The 21,471-nt window shown below is 40.4% G+C and overlaps 1 protein-coding gene across 1 annotated transcript in view; it reads right to left on the bottom strand.

The window, feature by feature from the left end:
* The window catches only part of LOC114938542 (uncharacterized), a 33,444-nt gene extending 15,465 nt beyond the window's left edge, over positions 1–17,979 (bottom strand). The window contains 14 exon segments of the mRNA XM_085489269.1: positions 87–262; positions 447–556; positions 1,219–1,289; positions 1,291–1,407; positions 2,276–2,340; positions 3,105–3,339; positions 3,642–3,737; positions 4,374–4,454; positions 6,713–6,811; positions 7,754–7,840; positions 8,050–8,139; positions 9,020–9,130; positions 10,807–10,998; positions 16,429–17,979. Of these exon segments, the coding sequence (XP_085345395.1) occupies positions 87–262; positions 447–556; positions 1,219–1,289; positions 1,291–1,407; positions 2,276–2,340; positions 3,105–3,339; positions 3,642–3,737; positions 4,374–4,454; positions 6,713–6,811; positions 7,754–7,840; positions 8,050–8,139; positions 9,020–9,130; positions 10,807–10,998; positions 16,429–17,949 (3,051 nt within the window). The 5' untranslated portion in view covers positions 17,950–17,979.
* Between the last annotated feature and the right edge of the window lie 3,492 nt (positions 17,980–21,471).

The following is a 21,471-nucleotide window of genomic DNA, read 5'->3' on the forward strand; positions in this document are numbered from 1 at the left end:
TAAAATAGCAAGTTTCTCCTTTTCCTTCAAAGTAATTATAACTTATTAATTTTTTTCCAATTGTTTTTATAGGGATAATTAATTACCATGAACAATCGCGAGCGGATTCCTGCGATTTCTTCCTTCCTAGCTTCGCGCTGAATCTCGCGCCTTCCCTGCTGACTGGTGGATTCCCAACGATTCTTCATGTCATCCATCTTCGAGAAACTGATCGGTCGTTCGCGCGTGGTACGTTTTGCCTTCACAATCTCGGTTTCCACTTCTGAAAAATCATGAATAACAAATTAATACAATTGCAATGAAATGCGACGGGGCATGTGCGAGAATAACAAATTGATCGGAGAAGAAGTAAAAGATTTGACATTTAAATCGAGAGAAATTGACGTTCCTGCCAAATCCAATGGATTTGTTAATGCCAAGTAAAAGTGCCCTGTTATTTATCTCACCTTCGGTCTCTTCCGTCTCGACGTCGTCTTCGCTTTCGCTCGACTCCTCGTAGGGTATCCCATTGAGAGATTCGTCCGCCACGCCGATATCCATGCCTTTCGCCTGGAATCTGCATGAGAAGACATGCAAGGCGGTTACGGATATTCCGATTACGCTTGTAGTATGTTCTGTCGCTGTGTGTTTTCTCGAGTCTCAAGTTACGAAAAGAAAACCGCTGACTGCTGAATACCGCGAAAATACCGGTTGTGTCGTACGCCAAGTAGATTAATGAGATTTTCAACGGTGAGATTTATATTCGATTATATATAGGTGCGTCACAATTATCATAATGAAAATCTTAGAATCTCTCGCAATGCGTTTCTACTTTCATTACTGATTTGCTAATGAAAAATTCTTTCTTGCGATCATCATATCCAATTAAGAGTGTAATAATATCATTATAATATTTTTAATTTAATTTTTTAGCAAAAATAAATTTTAATTATATTTATCAATTCTTTGGCAGCGTTCTTGGATATTATTTTAATCCTTTACATAAAAACAAATATGATAGAAATTACAGACTCATCATTACACATTCTACGGAAATGAATATCATGTTAAGATATCGTAGTTTTAAATAGTGTCGTATATGAAAGAGAGATATGATTTCCATTATCAGTTAATATACTCAGATATAATGAGAAATTCTACTCTGCGTATATATTATAAACAGATGGATTTTTAATCAGCGGTTTTGCACCACAAAAAAATGTATTATTGATTGCTTACTTGGCCAGTTTACTGAGGATGCTGGGTGATCTCTTGACGGCGATCTGCGACGGCGATCTCTCAATTTCATTAGGCGTTCTCTGTGCTAGCTTTCTCGAAGACTTGGAAGCGCGATTTGACGTTTAAGCTTGAGAGCTCCTCGAGTCCTAGGTCGGGTTTGTCGGAAGCTGAAAAATTCAGAGAAGAGATCTCTCTTTATATTTCACTCCCAGTGCTTCCGCTTCTGTTTAAACATTTAGACACTCTCTCTTCTCGATGGTGAATTTGTTAGATCGCCACTCGAGAACAGCAATTTGCGAAAAAGAAAACAAAATTGCACACGCGATGAAAAGTTTTAAAAAGTGTCCGAGATGAAAGAAAATATTGTTAAAAGTGCTGGTGTTAAAGAGAAAGAGGCGATTTGATATCATTACATTATGTAGATCACGTTACGACAAATTTTTTATTTTCTCGAGGATTTTCTCGCCACTTACTTGCTGAGATTCCACTCGTTTCTTGCGAACTATTAGTAATATCGTACATAATATAATTTTGATGAAAAAATGACTGTATTAATTTTTGTTATTTCACTTCCTGATGATACCTGGGCTACGATACATATTTAGTAATAAATATTTTAAAGAATCTTGTCAACTATGTAAAATAAAAGTAATATAGACAATAAAAAATCTGCACCAGATAATTTTGCACGCAAGTTGAAAGCGTTAATAGCGTTATTAACCGAATAATATTGATCACTTCACTATTTCATGCAAAAAACGAGATAATTAATTTCACTGTTGAGAGTAGAAAATTAGTTTTTTCCTAATTATGTAAAATATACTGGGAAATGTCGCCCCTCGTTTTCGGAACGAATTTGCATCCCCCGTTGTATATTAATCGACACGCTGATGCGAGAGACTCGATTTCAGATACACAGATAAGTCTTCCATTCGACAGGGCCGAATCAATGGTTAGATAAGCCACTCGCCAAAAGGGACAACGTTAGGAGCAATCTCCAGATTGACGTTCCACACACACATACATACACGCAAGTCGAATATTGTTACCTCTGAACCACATCGGGCGGCAACTCTTTCGGCTCGTTCTCCCGTATGATCAGCTCCGGCTTTCGAGGTCGCACTGCGGAGTTCACAAGACAAACTCTTTGTCGCATTAACGATACCACTCATTCTCTCTCGGTGCGCGCGTGCACGCATGTAATTATACAGGTCGGGCTAGAGGGAGAAGAGAAAAGAGGACTCTGCGATGTTAGCCTCTCCGCTAACAGCGTATAACAAAGTATGGATCCGCGACGACTCGGTGTTCTTGGTATGTTTCCCTCCTCCCTTTTCAAGTTATGCCAGCAATTAAGACAGCATTATGCTACATCTAGATTCCCTTATATACACCACTCTGTCTTTGTTAGACGTCTTCGTACAACTTCCTTTCTGTTATCTCTGCATCAAGAATGCAGCCTTGTTTCCGATTGTCTTTATGTTCTACATACTCATTTTTTTTTCTTTTTAACGCGTACCTTGTTATCGGGAAAGAAGAAACGCGGCATAAGTTGGTACACAAAATTACAAAAACCTGGCTGGGATTAATCGAGCGCCCCGGCTCAATCATTAGAGCGAGAAGAAATTTACGAGCACTGCGAGAACCAACTTTGGATCTCTTCCAATTTTACGTTCCTTTAATACATTTACGCGCGCAAAGTTCTCCCGAAGCCCTGCGACGACGAGATCGACATTGATCGTTAAGTATTCCGCGTTAAGATTGAACGTGTAATATTCCGCGAGAGAGCGATCCGTTTAAGCGGATTAGCGGCTTAACGGCTTAAGAAAAGGAAAGAAATAGCTTATCCGCGCTACATATCTGGCCGAGAGACACAGCAATCATCTTACCGGGTTGTTCGGACTCCTCGACCGGTTTCGGTTGGAAGAGCTCCTTGAAGTGGGGCTTACAGTAGAGCGTGCTCTCGTGGCTCTCGTAATTGTCCACGTTGAGCTGTTTGCCGCACTGCACGCACCGGAAGCAATTCTTGTGCCAGACCAGACCCTCGGCCTTTGTCTGCTCCATTTGAAACACGACCTTGCCGCAGCTGCGACAATTCGTATTCGCCTCGCCACCCGGACCCACCTGCAACGCGTTCAAAATTCATTAGCTCCTTTTCGCGGCTTTCGCTCTCTTCAGCCGCCTCTTTAGAAGAACCGAGCGGCAGGTGATTTTCTCTAGCACCGTCGCTCTCGAAGGTGTGTGCCGAGAGTTTAACAAATTGCGTCCGGAAGGTGATAAGTTCGATGTAATTTGTGTATACGTATAAAGATGAAAAATTCGTAATTTTTTTCTTATTTTTGTACTACGCTTGTAGAAGTTGCTTATATAAAAATGATATGGTTTTTCGGAGTTAAATAATATGAGTAATGGGAAGAGAGACTTACGGCATTTAGTTGCTGTTGCACTTTTGCTGCATCAACCGAACGTACGTGCAAAACTGTCTTCTTGGTGAGAGCATCGAATTTGTTGAAGCTTGATTTCTGTAAAGAAAAGTTTGCCTTGTCACAAAGTAGATACTAAAAATCTGAAAGTTAAAAGAGAAAGGGAAAAGAAAGAAAATGGAGAAAAAAGTTTTGCAAATAAACATTTCGTCCTCTTCTAATATTATTATGGAGCAGGAAAATTTTATCATCCCCAACCCTTTGCTCTATTTTCAAAATAAGAATGCAAAGAAAATAGATTGGAAAGAACAAAAGCAAATTCAAAAAATCTTATTGTACGGAAATGGAAATTATACGTGCAAAATTATCAAAACTTATTCGGACCCAAGTTTAAGATGTTTTATTAAAAGAACAATTTGTACCAGAGAGAGCTAATATTGATTATACACAATTATTACAATATGTATTATAATATTTTCATAACCATAAACTGCAATTCAACTTGCAATTTTCGATCTCCACAAAAGAGTAATATCGATTTTCCAAGAAGATCGTACAAAGGTCTGAGAAAGCAGAAAAATCAATCGCAAGCTAAGAAAGCGAAGCATATATTTCTCTCTTGAAGAAGAGACGGCAAAAGCAATGAAAAATGAACTCTGGATCAAGTGAAATATCAGACCTCTGTACGAATCGACTTGATCGTGCTTCTCTCTCTCTCGTCAAAGTCTTTCTTACCTCGAATTTCGGCCTCTCGCATGCACGATCCTTGTCCTTACCCTCGCTCGTTAAGCTTGCCAAACTACAGTAGGAAGCCCTCTGTCCCCCGAGGTCGGTTTCAATGATTGTCAATTTAGGGTTTCGCATGCCGGGAAGAGGTAGACGTCGAGAAGAACAAAGAGAAGAAACGGAGGCCGCGGGTTAGTGAAACGGTGACGTAAAAACGAACAACAGACGGAATACGGTACTCGAGTACTTATTACGGGATGCAGCAGTTAGCGATACTCGCGCCATTATCCACGGTTATGGCGTCGCCGACGACGCGACCGGAAATTTTAAAATCATAAGTTGCAGGTAGATAGGGAGAGAGAGAGAGAGATCCCTCACGCGGCTGAGAATAAGTATACACAATATATGCGTCGAAGGCGGAGACGACGCTTGAGTCTTCGCTAATATTTACGTCCGAGAATATTTATTTTTTTTCTAAGCATACATTCTGTGCGCTCAATAAAAAATACACACGTCCTTGAAGCGAGCGAGGGAGAAGGCGATCTTGCGCGAAAGGATATTTGCTCGCAGCAATGTGTAGACACTACGGTCTTTCTCTATACTTTGTGTCTCGAGGCTTTAATTATTCACGTACGATTTTTCTTCTCTTTTGAAAAATTAATTTTTTCTTTTCATTTTGAATTTTAATATCCACGAGAAGAGACTTTTCTCCCTCGTTATTTGCGCGTGAGAGGTGTCTTGAGATCGCCTCGAGCGAAGCTTTGCCAACTGCTGCATCGGACGGACAAAGGGAGAGGGTCGAACAAAACGAACGACAAAGGACAACATTGGAAGTAGCACGAAATTTTATCCGCGTTGAATCGCGCGCCACGAGCTCATACACACTTCATCTCGAATTGGCTTTGCTTTCGGCGCCGTCACGCCTATCAGCCGCATCAGTAGGCTTTCTTCGGCAAAGCAGATACGATCGTGAACGTTTAATGGCTTGGCATTACCGTTAACACGATATATTTCTATACGGCGCATATAGAATCATAAAATCAAATTATATCGAATAATGCCTTCCTTTAATTGGCATAGAAAGGATTTTAATCAAACGTCTCTCATCAGTAGCACGATTTGCAGATAAGACCGAAGGCTCGTTAGGATCACGTTACGATAAAAGTTAATAGATAAGACAAGAATATTGCATTTTAAATTACTATGATTTATCTAAATAATTCATTATTATGATTCTCGATATTTATTCTTTGCACACATAATTATTATTATTGATTACTCGTGGCTCTATCTTTTTATTTGCTTTATCTTTCGAGGCAACCGCGTTAATTTGTCTCGATTTGGTAATTAGAATAAAAATTCTAGCGACTATGCGACACATTTAGCAGCATTGCGGTCTCGATGCGTCAATTCTCACCGGTTGACCCGCTTTTCTCCCGCTGTCTTTTCCATATTCGGATCGGAAAACGTAAAATTTTGATAGGTGTACGCGTGGTCCCGTCGACGTTTCCGGGAGCGAAATCGTGCACCGAAAACCAGACGATATCGGAGGGTGAAAAAAAAACTCGCGATCGCCATCCGGAGCTCACATTTCCACGCAATCGGCTGAAGTAGGGCAACTGAGTAGTGGGTTATTATCAAGTCGGACCCTTCCATAAATGGAGAGACGGCATTCGCGGCGCGATGGAATGAAACTACTCCGACATGCGAGTTCTCGGAACACTGTACTTGACCGAGTACTTATTCAAGGAGAGAACTCGTATTACCGAAATTTTCTTCACAGGTCGCTTTCCGGCGAGAAATTTGCGTAAGAAATTTCCTAAAGGAATTATAAAGTTAAATCAAAGTTAAATCTTCTGAACCGTGTAATCTCGACTCATCGAGTTCGAAAAATTTTATTAATTAATCAAATGCCGTTAAGGTAATAAACTTTCAGATTTATGTCAACAGCGAGAATAAATTATTAATCGTTTGCTTGAACGCTCCTTGCATCAGAGTTGATGAAGGATTTCAAACACCGAAAAATTAATCCGCACTTTCACGGAAATGATCGCGAAACATTATAAATCGACGTCTCGAACGCAGCGTTTCTATTTTTTCAATCGTGATTTGATTATTTGCGATCGATGCGAACGCGGCAAATAATAATCGATGGCCTTCAAGTACCGGATAGGATAAGACAATTACACGCCCATCGTTTTCTACACGTAGATCGTTACTCTTGGATATAGAAATTGCCGATCGCGAGCCACGATAAAGGCTACACAGTTTCGATAGAACGATAGTTTGCTCTATTGTTGCTCGGCCGACTCCGATGTTGTCCGTGTCACTTACAAAAGATTACTTACGAGGGCCTTAACCGACACTCCGGCGAAGACGGGCGCGTCTTTGGTGAAGCTCGAGTAACCCTGCTCGCATAATCTCAGATCACCCATCGACCTCGCTTTCTACGATTGAGCGGGAGAGCGTCAACGAGAATACAAATTAGCGATGAACCGTTTCGAGAGACGCGAGTTCTGTGAAATATCGATCGCAAGTTAATGGATCGTCCTATTAGAGACGCGTGACGAAAAGTTTCTCGAAGTGCGATGAAGACACTTCACGTGCTGCGTCTAACATTTTTCATTTAATATACAAATTTTTTATTTTATAATACTCTTTGCTATCTATAGGTTTTTACTTGTACAATAAATATCGTTTGCATAAAATTAACAAGATTTTGTTGTTGAAGAAGAAAAAATATGATTTTTCCCAGAAAAAAATTACAATGCAATTATATTAACGTTTCATGTCACAGAACTCACGCTCTAAATGCGATTAGTATATCATTAAAATATTTATATTATTTGTTTAGAATTTGAATAATCGGCCACGTTATGAAGCAAATATCGAAAGTGGCTCATGCAGTAACGAAGGTTAGATAATGCATTTCTCATTCCTGTCTCGTACATATCATGACAAAGACTAATTTGCGACATCGTTAATAAGCATTCGCATGCTTGCACAAATTCTGTCTATGCGACGCGAATCAATCTCTTATTACTCTGTCACTAAGCAATTGCAAGTAAATTATATATTTACTCTACGAATAAAAAAATTATTAAGCGAAGAATGAAAATTTAAATGAATGAAGACATTCTATTTCTCAAGAAAATTGTCACAAAAATTTAAAAATCTTATTGTTAAAATCTATTTTAAAAAATAAATAAAAATACTATTCTATTCCTTTTTTTATATTAAAAAAGAATTTGTAAAAATTTTTAATTTGAATCAAAACACTTTTGTTTCTTTTACAACACTGTTTTTGCCTATAACGAGCAAGACAAAACGAACACGTATATCATTCGATGCATATTTGAATGTATTATAAGTAAGATGTATATACAAACCTCCTCGGTTTCCATCGCGTGACTTGTTTTCCCAAAAGCTGCCTGATCGCCGTCGCTCATGTTCGAGATGTCGCCAAAACTGCGACACTGTTAGTGACAAAATATATCTGACAAATGTATCGGCTATTTATTAACGAAGCAATTAAATTTGCGGCGAAAGCGTACGAAATGATTCGATCTTATCGTTAGAAAGAGAAACGAGGCGCTTCCTATATATCTTATAGGAAAAAAAAATACGATTTTTTTCCTCACGTGTTTCTCTGCAAATTTGAACACATACATAATAAGTCACTTACTAGTTGCTTGATGGACACGCCGGTCGCGATTCGTTCCCTGCACAGCTTCTCCTGATCGCTTCGGCTCGTCTCCGAGACATAGTTCTGTGTCTGCATGCGCAAAAAGAAGAAGAACAAAATGCAGGCGCGAGTCGATGAGGGTATGCATGCGTATTAAGTGTTTTTGCGCGCAATCTCGCGCCGTGAAACACAATTATTACGCGCGGAATATGCATTTCGCATATATAATAATTATATGTTGATACCAATCGTCACATCTCTCGGACGATTTGTTCCGTTTCACCGACACAACAGGAAACTATTACTTTCTTTTTCGTAAAAAGCGACTTTATGAAACGTGCTCGGTCACGTCGGCTCATTACTTACTCTCGTTACTCTTGCTCGCGTAAAAGCACGCGATTCCCGAAAGTGATGACATAATTTCTTCGACGCCTTTAATCAAATGTCACGCAAAAAAAAAAAAAAATTACTTTCAGTCGTTCAAACGTCACAGCCGAGCTAATTATTATATTTAGAGCTATGCCTGTCATTGTTTCCGCGATCGTAATCTAGTGGATCGCGAGATGAGAACTCACATCTCAATCTCGTGCCACGCGTTGATTCGTTTGCAGGAAATTGTGAGGTCAGAAAATAGCATGAAACGCGTGAAATGCGTCATTGGAGAACAGCTGTATCATGAGAGAAACGAGAAGAAAGAGAGAACACGGACGAATTCTAAGAAATTGACTTTCCCTGTTTGCGAAAATTTGAATATACGAAAGTGCATATACGATATAGTTTGGAAACGTTCCATCTATATATAATCATTCGATAATTAATTTTTCACAGGTATAGAACGTTAATTGTTAATAAAATTGGATTAGATTCCCGTACAAATGAAGGATTGAATTAATAATATCTTGACTATTTTACTAATTATTAGTTTGCGGTTAGTTTACGGACAATATGGACTTTATATAGCGTAACTTACCAGTGACTTAACATTGACATTCGACAAATCGTCCTCGTCGGAGAAATCGATCATCTCTGAATGCGATCGTCGAGTACCCGTATGCATGCTTGCGTCTTGTAAGCTACAGTTCTGATGAAAAAAAAGAAACACAAACACACTGAGCATGCAACAGATGAGAGATTAATAAGCTGCGTCTAAGCTAATTTGCATCGAGCCATTAGTCGTGTATGAAATATCAAACGGCAAGAATAATTATTATATGCTGCATTAATTTTATTGATGATATTTTTTTAGAATTAGAATTTCATTAAGCAGAAAAATACTTAATTTCTCTTTGATTTTTTAAATTTTAATTACGAACAAAATGTATTCTTTATATTCTCGATAAAAATTTCAAGAGCAACTAATATATTGAAAGCAATGCACTTGCGATAATAAATTTATCATACTTTACTACTTAGAAATGCAAATAATGTCTGCAATTTTATCAGCACAGTATATAATTGAATTGATATTATGCAAGAGAAAGCTTACTCGCAAATAAAAGAAAATTTATACGAACAATTAAATTAGCCACACAAAACATTCTCTCGGCACATTCTAAAACATAATTTATACTCACGCAAGATACATCCCACGATACTGTTAATTGGCATAATTAAGGGATAAGATTCGCATGACACGATTATTATGAATACTTGTTTAAAATCGTTACTGAATTGTTTCTATTCTGCAGTTATAAGTTTGCTTTATGAGTCAAGACATAAATATAGTAAGAGTCATATATAATGAAACATACAGAGTCACAATAAAATTTTTAAATATTTCCTCTGTAATTGATGACGAATCGTTTAGCCACTCGTAATGTATTCAAATCTCGCTGAGTCAATCGGATTTTTGTATCATATCAATATCAATTCGTTTTTCTCTTTCATGGACATGTCATGAAGGATGATTCGCGGAACGGAAGTAAAAGCTTGCTTCGCAGCAAAGCCTGCAAAGGGAAACGTCGCAATCTCGATCGATATCGTTCGCCGCTCCACTTAATCAGCGTTTCGATCGGATCGCGTATACTCATGTATCGGATCTTCGATGCCAGAAGAGGAACGCGATCAGGCTAAAATAGAACACTCGCTCCGCAATCTGTGCCGACGAAGTCCGGAAAATACGCCGGCGCGGCGTATGTATGCAGATGAGAGACGAAAAGTGCGAGCTTCCGGTTTTCACCGACGCGGCGCATCGCCGGTAAAGAGTTACCGAGCAAAGCGATAATTAACGTGATAACGGTCATTTTATACCCGCGCATTTTGCATGTCGAGTGACCGCCCTCGCTCGTGTTTCTAGAGTAATCGCTGACGCGACAACGCGAATAACTAGACGCTTATTGAATGAGAAATCGCATTGACACATATATTATGCGCGTAGATATATGTATGTACGATAATTAACGCGACGGAACGAAATAAACTAAGAAACATTTACATTACAGAACGTGGACAGGGTCTCCTGGAATAATCACCGATTTCCTTCGCGGATGGTTTCTCCAAAAAAAAAAAAAAATATCGATCAATGATAACGCAACGTTTCAAAGAGAGATCCAGGCTTGAAATAACTCTACATGGAATTTAATTCGATGGAACCCCGATTTGACGTCCTATCAGATTTTCGTTCGAGTCGGCTATTAGAGAATCTGTACGAGTGAACGGATAGCTGCGGGACATACACACAGATACAGACACACACAGACACACACGCACGTACACAGACACCCGCGTGCGCATCTATCAAAACGATTTATCACTTACCACGGAGATGTTCTCCTTCTCGAGATCGCTCTTCTTGCTCTTCTTAGTTTTCTTTGTGCGCGGCGTAAGGTTCGGCGAGGTGGCATCGTTACCAGCGACGCCCTCGATCTTCTTCTTCTTCGTTTTCGTTCCTACCTTCGAGGAGGTCACCACGGTGGAACTGGCGGTCACCGTTTCCTCGCGGCTTTCGCTCTGCAAGACGAAAAGAAGAAGGAAAAAATAAATATAAATGTAAATATAAAATATAAATTCAATCCAGACCTTCAGAGCCTTTTTCGCGCCCTGGAATTCTTCATTGAAAAAAATCCATGTACTTTTACATGGAAATTACTTGACTATCATTGTAATTTTTTTCCGCATTTTTAAAGTAAAAATATAGGTAAAATTAGTATTTTTGTGCAAAAATCATATATATAATCTGTAATCTTGCACACGAGTAACAATATTGCATGATTATGCTGGGTCGAAAAAAAATCTAGCATAATCATGTAACTTTACACAAATAACAAAAAAGTGATCCGATTGCACACAAATATTTTTTTCGCAGTGTTCGCGAACAATTAAAATGGAAATGCTGAAATGGTAATTTCTTTCCGTCTCGGAGATACCGAATAATATATGTACGTATTTCTTTCGTGACTACATATCGTATGTGGCACACGCGAGGTCTCCCGGAAAGGAATACACAGAAACTAGATTTAGCATGCGCTATTGTGTTGCTGTTCTAGGATTCAATAGACTTTATTGCGCACATAGACGTATAAGTGAAATGCGGTCTTTGCGGTGGGACACGAAAGTTTACGTTCGCTCAACAAACGCGATTTGCAGGCAACAATATCGATTTCACGGTATTATAACGCAAGCTTTCCGTCAAACGCAGAATAGCGAGGGGGAAAAATTCCTTGCTATACGAAAAATAAATCTTCCTCGCTCAACGCTTTTGAGAAGAATCTATCTCCCGTCCAGTGTACGTAAAATCTCTTGATTACTAAACAATTACAGACTAAATGTGAGGAAAATGTAAGTTAGAAAGCGTGCGAAAGAAATAATAAATTAAATTGCACGGTTTTTGCCAATAACACACAGTCGTGATGCTTCCTTCAAGAAATCATTTAAGACATTTCGTTCATATATCTTTTATTTAATCTATTATATATTATTTAATATATTATTTAATCTTCACTTTTTTGACTAATACTTTTAACTAATACTTTTTTTAATATTTCATATAATAAGACAATATCTAAAAAAAAAAATCACAATTTTCAACTGAATATATCTCTTCACGGATGAACCAAAAATTATTGCTCCGACACGATGTTTATCCCGATTCAACTATATCCTATTGCAAGCTGCTTTTTCGTATACGATCAGCCGCGTACGTCATTTGCGATGTGCATACGTGAGCGTGCATAACGCGATCATCTGCACGTTAGAAAGGCGAGATTTGAGACGGAATATTTGTTTAATCATATGGTTTCACCGGCACGGGCGGAACTGCTCCGATATCGCACGCTGCAATTAAAGCGTCACCCGCCTACGCGAGTCCCGGCCTGACTTGTAATTGTTCGACTCGTAATAACTCGAGTCGTGCGCGCTTGCGATAACACACTGAGGTAATGGAATAATTATCAGAAGAGAAAGAGAGAGTTTGCGCGTTCGAGATCTCGGGAACGAAAATGGAGATCATACATTAAAATTTAAAAGATGCTAATTTTTGAATGATAGATTAAAAGGATATGCGCGTCGTTCTTTTTTTAACAAACCGGAACGACTTTGATTCCTGGCGAAACTAGTTTACAGCATCCAGATGTGTCGTACGATTGATAAGAGTGTGTGTTTATAGAGCTCGGATTTATGCGCAACAGCATAATGACCTCCCGACAAGGAAGACTTACGATAAGAGTCCCGCGCGCGCGAAAAGCAATATTCCGGAACGCATGAGTTATGCGAGCGTAGCATAAAGCCGTGACATAATGTGCACCGCTGGTAATCAACACGACGTGACGTTCGGCTATTAATTAATCTCGAGACTCGAGAAACCAACACGGCGCAACGTTCGAGTCTCGTCGTCGCGACGAGCTATTTATATCGATTTTCGTTCCAACACGTCCGCAGAAGAATCAATAAAAAAGTGAAGTATTTGTTCTCGTTTTGAATAAACACTAAAATTTTTTTGCATATTTAATATAAAAAAATAAGAAAAAAATATATAAATTGAAAAACATTTTTAAACAAAAAAATTAATTAACGTCCCCTTTTGAAAATAATCCTGCGCTCATGAACACGATGTACCAGAAAGGAAAGATGTGATCTTGATTAATTCTTCGCACTTTGTCAAATTTTTGTTCAGAGTTCTTCCGAACAATTGGAATCTCTTTCCACACTTACGTGTTCTCCGACACAAGAATACGGAAGCAGAGTTTCTCGAGAATCCGCCTCTAAGTTTTAATTATTCACTCTCATCCCGAGGAAAGACCCGAGGATCGCGATCTATTCTCTCCGCGCGGTTCACCAAGAACTTTCCTATAGAAAGAAAATCGTGTCCATCTCACATCGTCACTGGTTCACAAAATAAACGAAGCGGCGAACTTATCCTAGCAGTCTCTAGCACCGGCCACGCACTCAGAATGACGGACGCGCGTCCACCTTGGCAACGAGGTCGACGAAGGACAGAGGGAGAAAGAAGGAGTCACTGGAGCCGGATTTCAAGTGCGAGCAAGACGACCGAAACGAGAGTGGGAGTGACGTAGAATGAAAGAGAAGGAAGGAGAGGACTACAAGGGGGACCGAAGAGAAAGAAGGCAAATGTTCTTGCTCAACAACCGTATCGTCTTCCTCGCTCACGTTCGAATCCATCAGCGACCTGCGCCGGAGCACTGATGGATCAGGCCGATCGTCGTCCAGGTCGTACCTGATCGATGATCATCCTTGAAACGCTGGAGGTGATGTGAAGAGACGCACGAGGTGCCTGAGATACGTCTGAGGGTACCGAAGGAACGCGTTTCCCGAGGAGAGCGCGCGCGTCTCGTAACGGGTTCAGGAAACTCGATGCTCTCCAAAGCGTGGCACGCGCTTCCCGATTGGTCGTTTCCACCGGGCACGTGGAACCGATTGGCCAAGTGAGAGCTCTCTGGATACCGCTGCTCAAGCCAGCAGAACCAAGCTGAGGTAGAAGGAACAAGCGGCCGGCAAAAGCCGTTCTTGGTATAAGCACGGCGTACGATCGACTTTGACCTCGATCTTGGTCGGCCCTTAACTGGTGACATCCAACTGCGACTTGCGTCCCATAGATTATGAGAATCTAATAAAAAAAGGAAGGAGGACATCCATTTGGGAATTGATGAAAACAGGGACGAGCCTCGGTGGTTTTGCTCCGAAAGAAAATTCGAAATTTCAATCAAATATACAATACAATTTTGCGATAAAAAGTTAATTTTTTTATAGCATTCCAAATATACCGCCTACTTCCTGTAGGCAGAGATTGCGTTTGAAGAGACGAGGGTAAAATAATATATTATTTATATTTTTACACATTATCTCTCCTTTTACATTTTTCCTCGCACAAGCAGTAAAAATCAGGAATTATCTCTTCGAAAAAATCTGTACTGCGCATACGGATAATGAAATTAAAAATTACAGGAAGAATACATAAAACTTACGAATGTAATTATCAGGTAGAGCAGAATATTCGGAAACGTATACGAGTTAAAAAAAAATGAACGTTCTTCTTCGAGGATTAATTTGGTCGAGGGGGAAAATGTCATTGTACGGCCACGTGATAAGTGACGTTTCGTGGGCTGATACGAAAATCCGTGGCGATAAGCCTGCTTCCGTTGTCTCGCCGCAGCGTAGATCTCGCATTTGCATGAAATTCGTGGCGTGAGCGATCGTCACGCGCCGTTGATCGCGAGAGGGTGTACCTTGTAGGGTCTATCGAGGAGATGAAGGCAGATAATACTGGTTCGGGTTTTGCGAGTAATGAGTTGTAGCGAAAGGTACACGTCGCGAGAGTCGCGCGAGCTGCAATTGTGCGGGAACGTTGAAGTAAAGTGGATAATCACGAACGCGAGAAGAGAGGAAAATTATCTATTATTAATTATTATTTAGACTCGTGCGCTCGTTCCCTCGATTAACTACGAGGACGAAAATTGAAAAATTAATCGAACGGATTAGCAGTAACGCGTTTCAGCAAAATCGCGCCGTATGCAATTTGTATAACAGGAACATAAATTTACTCAAAAACTCGACGCGCCAATCGAGTAGATGAGAGTATCATCGCATTATATGCGGGGATTTCTGAGAATCGCTTACCTGGAGGCAAACGCTGTCGAGGGAAAAAAAAAGTATAAACGAGATTAATCGTTCCAACGTGTAAAAACATGCGTAGGAGTTACATACATAGAGCGATGGCGCAATTAGTCTTGCGAAGATTGCTAGGTGGAGCGGATTCACAATGCGCTCGCGAGAATTATTCAACACAAGCAAAACCCGAACGCGCGTTTGCTTAAGTTTATGGCGAGCTTGCGTCTTTCTCTCTTTATACCGGCAAAAGCAGAAAACAACCCTATCAATTTCAAGGTACATCAATTACATATACACGCTCCGCATATATGTGAAACAATCAGTTAATAAAACATTCGGAATTATTGCTCGCTGAATTAATCGGGCACAATTTTCTGACGTCATACAATTTAAGGATCAATTAATTTTCAAACAGCAACAATAATGATGTTACTCGATATTTGTCAAATGTTGAGCAAATCAGGTATTAATTACTAATAAAACGATCAGTACTCTTACCTGTGAACTGTGTGTGAACGACTGGCTCGAAAAAAGGAGTTGTGACTCGAAACGATGAATTTTCTCTCAATGCTTTGCACTCACGTGAAAGACCACATTAAATCAATATGTCATTGTCATAAAATTTGTGATAGTGACATATCGTTAATCAAGTTCTAAACGCTGAAATTAGTTGCGAGTGCAAAGATTCGATTTACGCAGATCTTATTCAGGGTGTCTAGCAGACTCGATGAAAAAAATTTCAGAATTTCCAAGACTAGAAATTAATTTTTCTCTGACTTTTTAGTATTACTTTTTCCAAATATATAATTTGCATATATCTATATAATAAATCAATTAAATGTTAAACCATGAAATCCTTGAGATATTTTTGTCAACAATATGAAAAGATTCGGAAGTTAAAACAAAAATTTAAATCAATTATGCAATCTGCATTACGTACGATATTATATCAAGTTTTTTAGTTTTGTCTCTATCAAACACATTCAAATAAAATAACACGCCGATTAAAATATAAATTAACGAACACGCTGTAGATGAATCGATTTGACAGAAAATTAGCATCGAGGCAAAGTCTATATTTATTTAATAAATTTCAAATTATCGAGACAAATGTAGCATAGGGTGAAAAAAATCCAGATAAACAGTAAAATTTCCCTGACAATTCCAGCTTTAAAAAATTCCCTGACAACGCCCAATTTTCCAGATTTCCCTGACCAGCTAGACACCCTGTTATTCGAGTCTCTCTCCCTCTTTCGTTCCCTCGAGCCTCTTCGTCTCGCGGGCATGGAATTAATTCACGAAAAAAGGCACACTTACATCGCAGGCGTTAGAAACATCGCTCGTCTCCGTCTCGTCCGGGGTGGCCAGGGGGGCTCGAGGGGACACGGGGGGCGCAAAAGAATCGTTCGCTTTCTCCTCGTTATCATCTCTCGTCGCCTCGTTAATGTTACCGGCGCGTTTCTCCTCGACGTCAGCCGATTTCGTGGCCTCCTCGACCGTCGTCCACGAGTCCAAATTCTCGTCGGCGGCCCTCTTCGCTTCCGAGAAGATCGTCACCAGGTTTGTATCCGACACCACGACCTCGGGCTTCTCTATGAACGTCGAATCCGACGCCGACAACTCGCTCGAGGACTCGTCCTGGTTCTGAGGATCCTCCGCGATCTCCCTGGGACATTCCGGGATGGATTCGCTTTCGAGAACCGCCGGTGAATCGGCGATCTCTGACAACTTCTGACACGTGCTAGACGTTTCTGTCAACATCTCAGATTGGCTCGCGAGATCGTCGTGAAAGCTCCCTAATTCGTCGTCGTACTTGTTGCTCGGCTTCGAGTTGGTCTCCTCGATTTCGGAAGACGGCATTTGCAAACTTGCCTCAACGTACTGATCGATATCCTCAAGCGACACCTCTTGATTGGCTTCTTCGCTCAACACGAGACGCTCCGTAGCAAGAAATTCCCGCGTGCTAGCCGCCTCCGAGAGTATCTCAGACTGGTTAGCATCGATGCAGTCCGAATCCTCGATGATTTCGGTGGGCGATTGTTTGTCCTGGGGAATCAACGTTTGCAAGTTTGCCTCGTCGCGTACCGGAAGCGTCACATCGCACAAAGGTTCCTCGTTCGCGGGAAAAAACTTGTGCTCGTCGACACCTGGATTTTGCTGGCAGAGCGTATTTATATTTTCCGCATCGTCCGACTTTTGCGTCAGTTCGTTCTCCTGATACGCGGAACAAGGTTGAGAGGTGTCGACAAAATTGGCCGTGACGTTGCTAAAATCCGGGACGTCTGTGGCAAGCTGCGGCTCTTCGGGCTCGTCTCGACTCGTTTTCTCGCCGACCTGATCCTCCTCCTGCTCGTAGAAATCTACCGGTTCCACGACTTCGGTATTGGCGTCCGGGGACACGTGACCGTTTTGATGGGGTTCCTCGATCAGGGAATAGTGCTCGCTCTCGGCCGCGATAAACTCCGCGTTGATGTCGATTGGATCCTGTCGACGATCCAGGACGATCCTCTTGATCGGCTCCGGTTGGGCGACGACCGGCTCCTCCTCCTCGAGCTCGTCGGCGATGTCGTCGTCGCTCTTGCTCGAGCAGATTCTCAGCGCCAGCTCGCTCTCGATCAGCTCCTGCAGGCTCTTGTCCTCGTTCTCGAGCTCGTTACGCGTATTATTCGTGAGTACGAGTTCGTCGTCGTCGTCGTCGTCGCACAACGAGATTAGTTGGTTGTTACTCGCGGTTAGATCATCCAAATCAATCAAACCGTTGTTAGACTGAACACCGCACACCTCGTTCTTCTTGCTACTTACGACATTGATCGATTTCTTCGTCGCCACCTCCGCCATCGTGATTCCTCGTGCGGTCACACCGTGGAGGCACCTGGAAGAGGACGATCGTTTAGAATGGAAAGTCATTTTAATAAATATATTTTGATTATGACTTCGAAAGCGACGTTATAAGGTGATTATTCATCCGATTTGAGAAATGTTAATGCCGCGACCTTACAGTATCATTTGTTTATGTAGAAGACTCCTGAGGTTATTTGGAGACGATTTTTCCTCAGCGAAAATGTCGAGGAAGGTCATCATTTTTATCTTCCCAATTTTTAATAAAGTAAACTTTACCTGAAATTAACTAAAAATGTAGTTTTGTTGTAATAATTCATTTTCACAAGGCTTACTTTACAAAGAAGCTTTTATTTTCAATCGTTTACAACACGAAAATTATTGGTGTCTGGACATTTTCGCTGAGGAAAAATCGTCTTTAAATCGTCTCAAAAATCTCTCATTAACGAGTGGCACGATAAGTCTAGAACACCCTGTATATTTTCATAAATTCTTATATTTATATTTTGATTTTGGCTTCGTAAGAGGACATATAATACGAACTGGAAAATTAGTCTTCTCTTCCTTTCTAACGAGAATAACAAGAAGAGCATATGAATTTATAGACGATTAATACAAGAGATGCAGATTAATACAGAGATGAAACTGGGCAACGGGAACGCAAAATGTAGAATCGATAAATAACGGACAACCGGTTTCCCTATGTAATTTCGAGCTAGAAAGTGCGAGATAGAATACAAATTTCACGGGACACTCGCTTGCGATGCGGGAAAACGTAAGACGCTACGCGTTAAATTAACGTTTTCAAGAGTATAATGAAAAATATACATTTTGCATATTAAAGTTTATGAGAGGAATACATTTCCAAAGAGATAGAAATTTTTGTGTTTAAGATTCTTTGTAAATATTCTCATAAGAAATCATTTTATAACATGTATTATCGAACGTTAATTCATTTAGCTATATTTATCTTATCATATAATACCTCTATTTTATACGACATAATAAGCATATATGAATCCGATCTCTTCAATCCTCGCACTTGACTTTCTCCGTATCGGTGTGCAAAGAAAACTCTTCAGGGACGCGCATGGTGAACCATCTGCCACTCGATGAAGTAGCGTCGGTTTATGGTTATGCAAAATATAGTTCGCGCAAGTGGTCGTGCAAGATCAGGGTCGAGAGGATATATAGCGCGCTTGTTAGGCAACTCCTGCCGGTCGCTTAAATAATGTTTGCTTAAATTTATTCCTTTTTCTTGCGTTGCATTTTTCGCCAATTTTATCCTACGCCAACTAAATTAATTTGCACCGTCATCATTACATCGCGGATATTAAATTTAACAAGTTTGCCGTATGATTTGTTACGTATCAAAAAATATATCGTTAAACTGTTGGACGCGTGATGATAATTTTTAATGTCAAATTATGATAATAGCATAATCGCAGACATTTATTGTCGCGTTTCAGCGTGCATTTCGTGCACGTTCGGGACGCTCTCGCAAATTTCTGACCTCGCTTACGAAATCGCCGCGATGGAATGCGTATGATATTCTCATACGCGGATATGCGAGATGCACCAAAAGCACCAAAAAGTCCGCCGCGATATTAACGGAAGTTACACGCCTCTATAGAGCCCGGTCGCGACTGCGGGCCGACGTTGTTGGCCAGCAAGCCAACCTCTCCTATTATTAGCCATTCCGCACGTCGCACATTTATACCTCTGCGACGGAATGCACTTTCAAAATATGAAATTCAAAACTCATAAAGAATATTCCGAAGAGGTAAAATTTCGAGGAAGTCGTTATTTATAATTGCTGTTGAGAGGCCGTGGAATTAAAATTAACGTGCGTGTCACTATTTATTTATGCTCTTCTAGTTTCTTTTTTTTTTTTTTTATATCCTCCGTACATATAATTAAAACTAAAATTACTCATATGTAATAATATAATTCAGATTGAATTAATTTCGTGAATCAGAGTAATGGAGAACAATTTGAGGAAATTTCACTTTGCGGTGGCCCAATTCGCAGCGTTTTATTAAAAGAGAACCGTATATTATAATCTCTCATTCATCTTCTTTTTCGGCCGCTCGGGAAGGTATAACGGTCCCTCGTTAATTCCCTCCGTAATTTGACAAATTCCGGCGCTGTACGTACATACATCCCCAACACCGTAAGAGTTTATAAACAGAGCCGGTTCGATGTAAACCGACGCGGCGAGTTCAAAATTAGAAAGTAATGTGCGTGGGGCGAGAGATTTCTTACGCATATCGGCTTCTTTGCGTCCTTAGAACGCGATATCGCGCGCAAAATTTTAATTTTATTTATTCGAGTCACCTTCGAGTCTTTCGCAGCTGTTTAATTTAATCTCACCCTCTTTCTCTTACGCGCTTTTTTCCTTCTCTCTTTCTCTTACTCGTTCCTCTTTACACGACGTTTCACCGAGGTCGTTCCTCGGGTTCACGACCGAAGTACTCTTTCCCTCCATCTCTTCATCTACCTCTTCTTTAGCCTTCTCTCTATTCGTCCTGCCACCTCTCGTTCTCCCGCGTCTTTGGCTTCCCTCTCGTTTCAACCTCTCTTTATTTTTAGAATGACACACTACCGCGATTCAAAGACGCATCGCGTACAGAGAGTCCTCGGAAAATGTTCTGCCCAAATGTGGTGAGCGAACGAGAACGAGAGCGAGCGTTATGAAGGCGATCCAGGAGAAAGAGAATTTTTTTTCCTTTCGGGTCGTGCGACAGATGCGTCGTATGAACCCTGGGACCTAAAGGTCCGGTCGTAACCCTCGCCGCAGGAAAGGAAAATTTGCGAGATCGCTCGGACAAATTGCAAGTAAGGAAAAAATCTCACGAGTCTGACTTATTATTTCGAAAATCAAATTGAGTTATTAAACGATTTCGGCCAAATGTGAAGCATCGTATATCTAAATTTCACCGAAGAAATTTCAGACATGTGTTTACTCGAGAATTTGTAGTCCATAACAATTAGTTTTGATATATTCCGTACAAAAGGATTGTAAGATTATTGTAATTTCGAGAGCTAATAAAAGATAATTGATCACGCAATCGGAGTTCGCTGGGCGTTTCTCCTTGAAAATTCGAAGACTCTCGACGATCATTTCACGGTGAGATAAAGACGGTAGATAGATATACATACGTATGTACAACAACGCAAATTACGATAATAAATAGAATCTGCTTACGCTTTAATTATGCGCCATTAAAAAGAAAATGCCTCGGAATGTGGTCCAAATAGCAGAATCATATACCGATCTTGAAATGTACACGCGAGAGTGTTGCACATGCCGTCGTTTTTTTTTATTTTTTTTGTGTGCTCGGAAAAACGTGGTGATCGCAACATTTTTAATTGTACAGTAAATGCGCTCGCGCTAACAATAAGTATACCTTCGAGAATACCAATTCCACGTATATACAGCAAAGTCGTTGGAAACGCAAGGTTCACATATAAGAGCACCCACCATCGCGTATATCCGCGATTCTCGGTGCATCTACTATG

Source organism: Nylanderia fulva, unplaced genomic scaffold (assembly GCF_048542155.1).
Source record: "Nylanderia fulva isolate GAGA-0341 unplaced genomic scaffold, ASM4854215v1 Scaffold8, whole genome shotgun sequence".
Classification (NCBI taxonomy): Eukaryota; Metazoa; Arthropoda; class Insecta; order Hymenoptera; family Formicidae; genus Nylanderia; species Nylanderia fulva.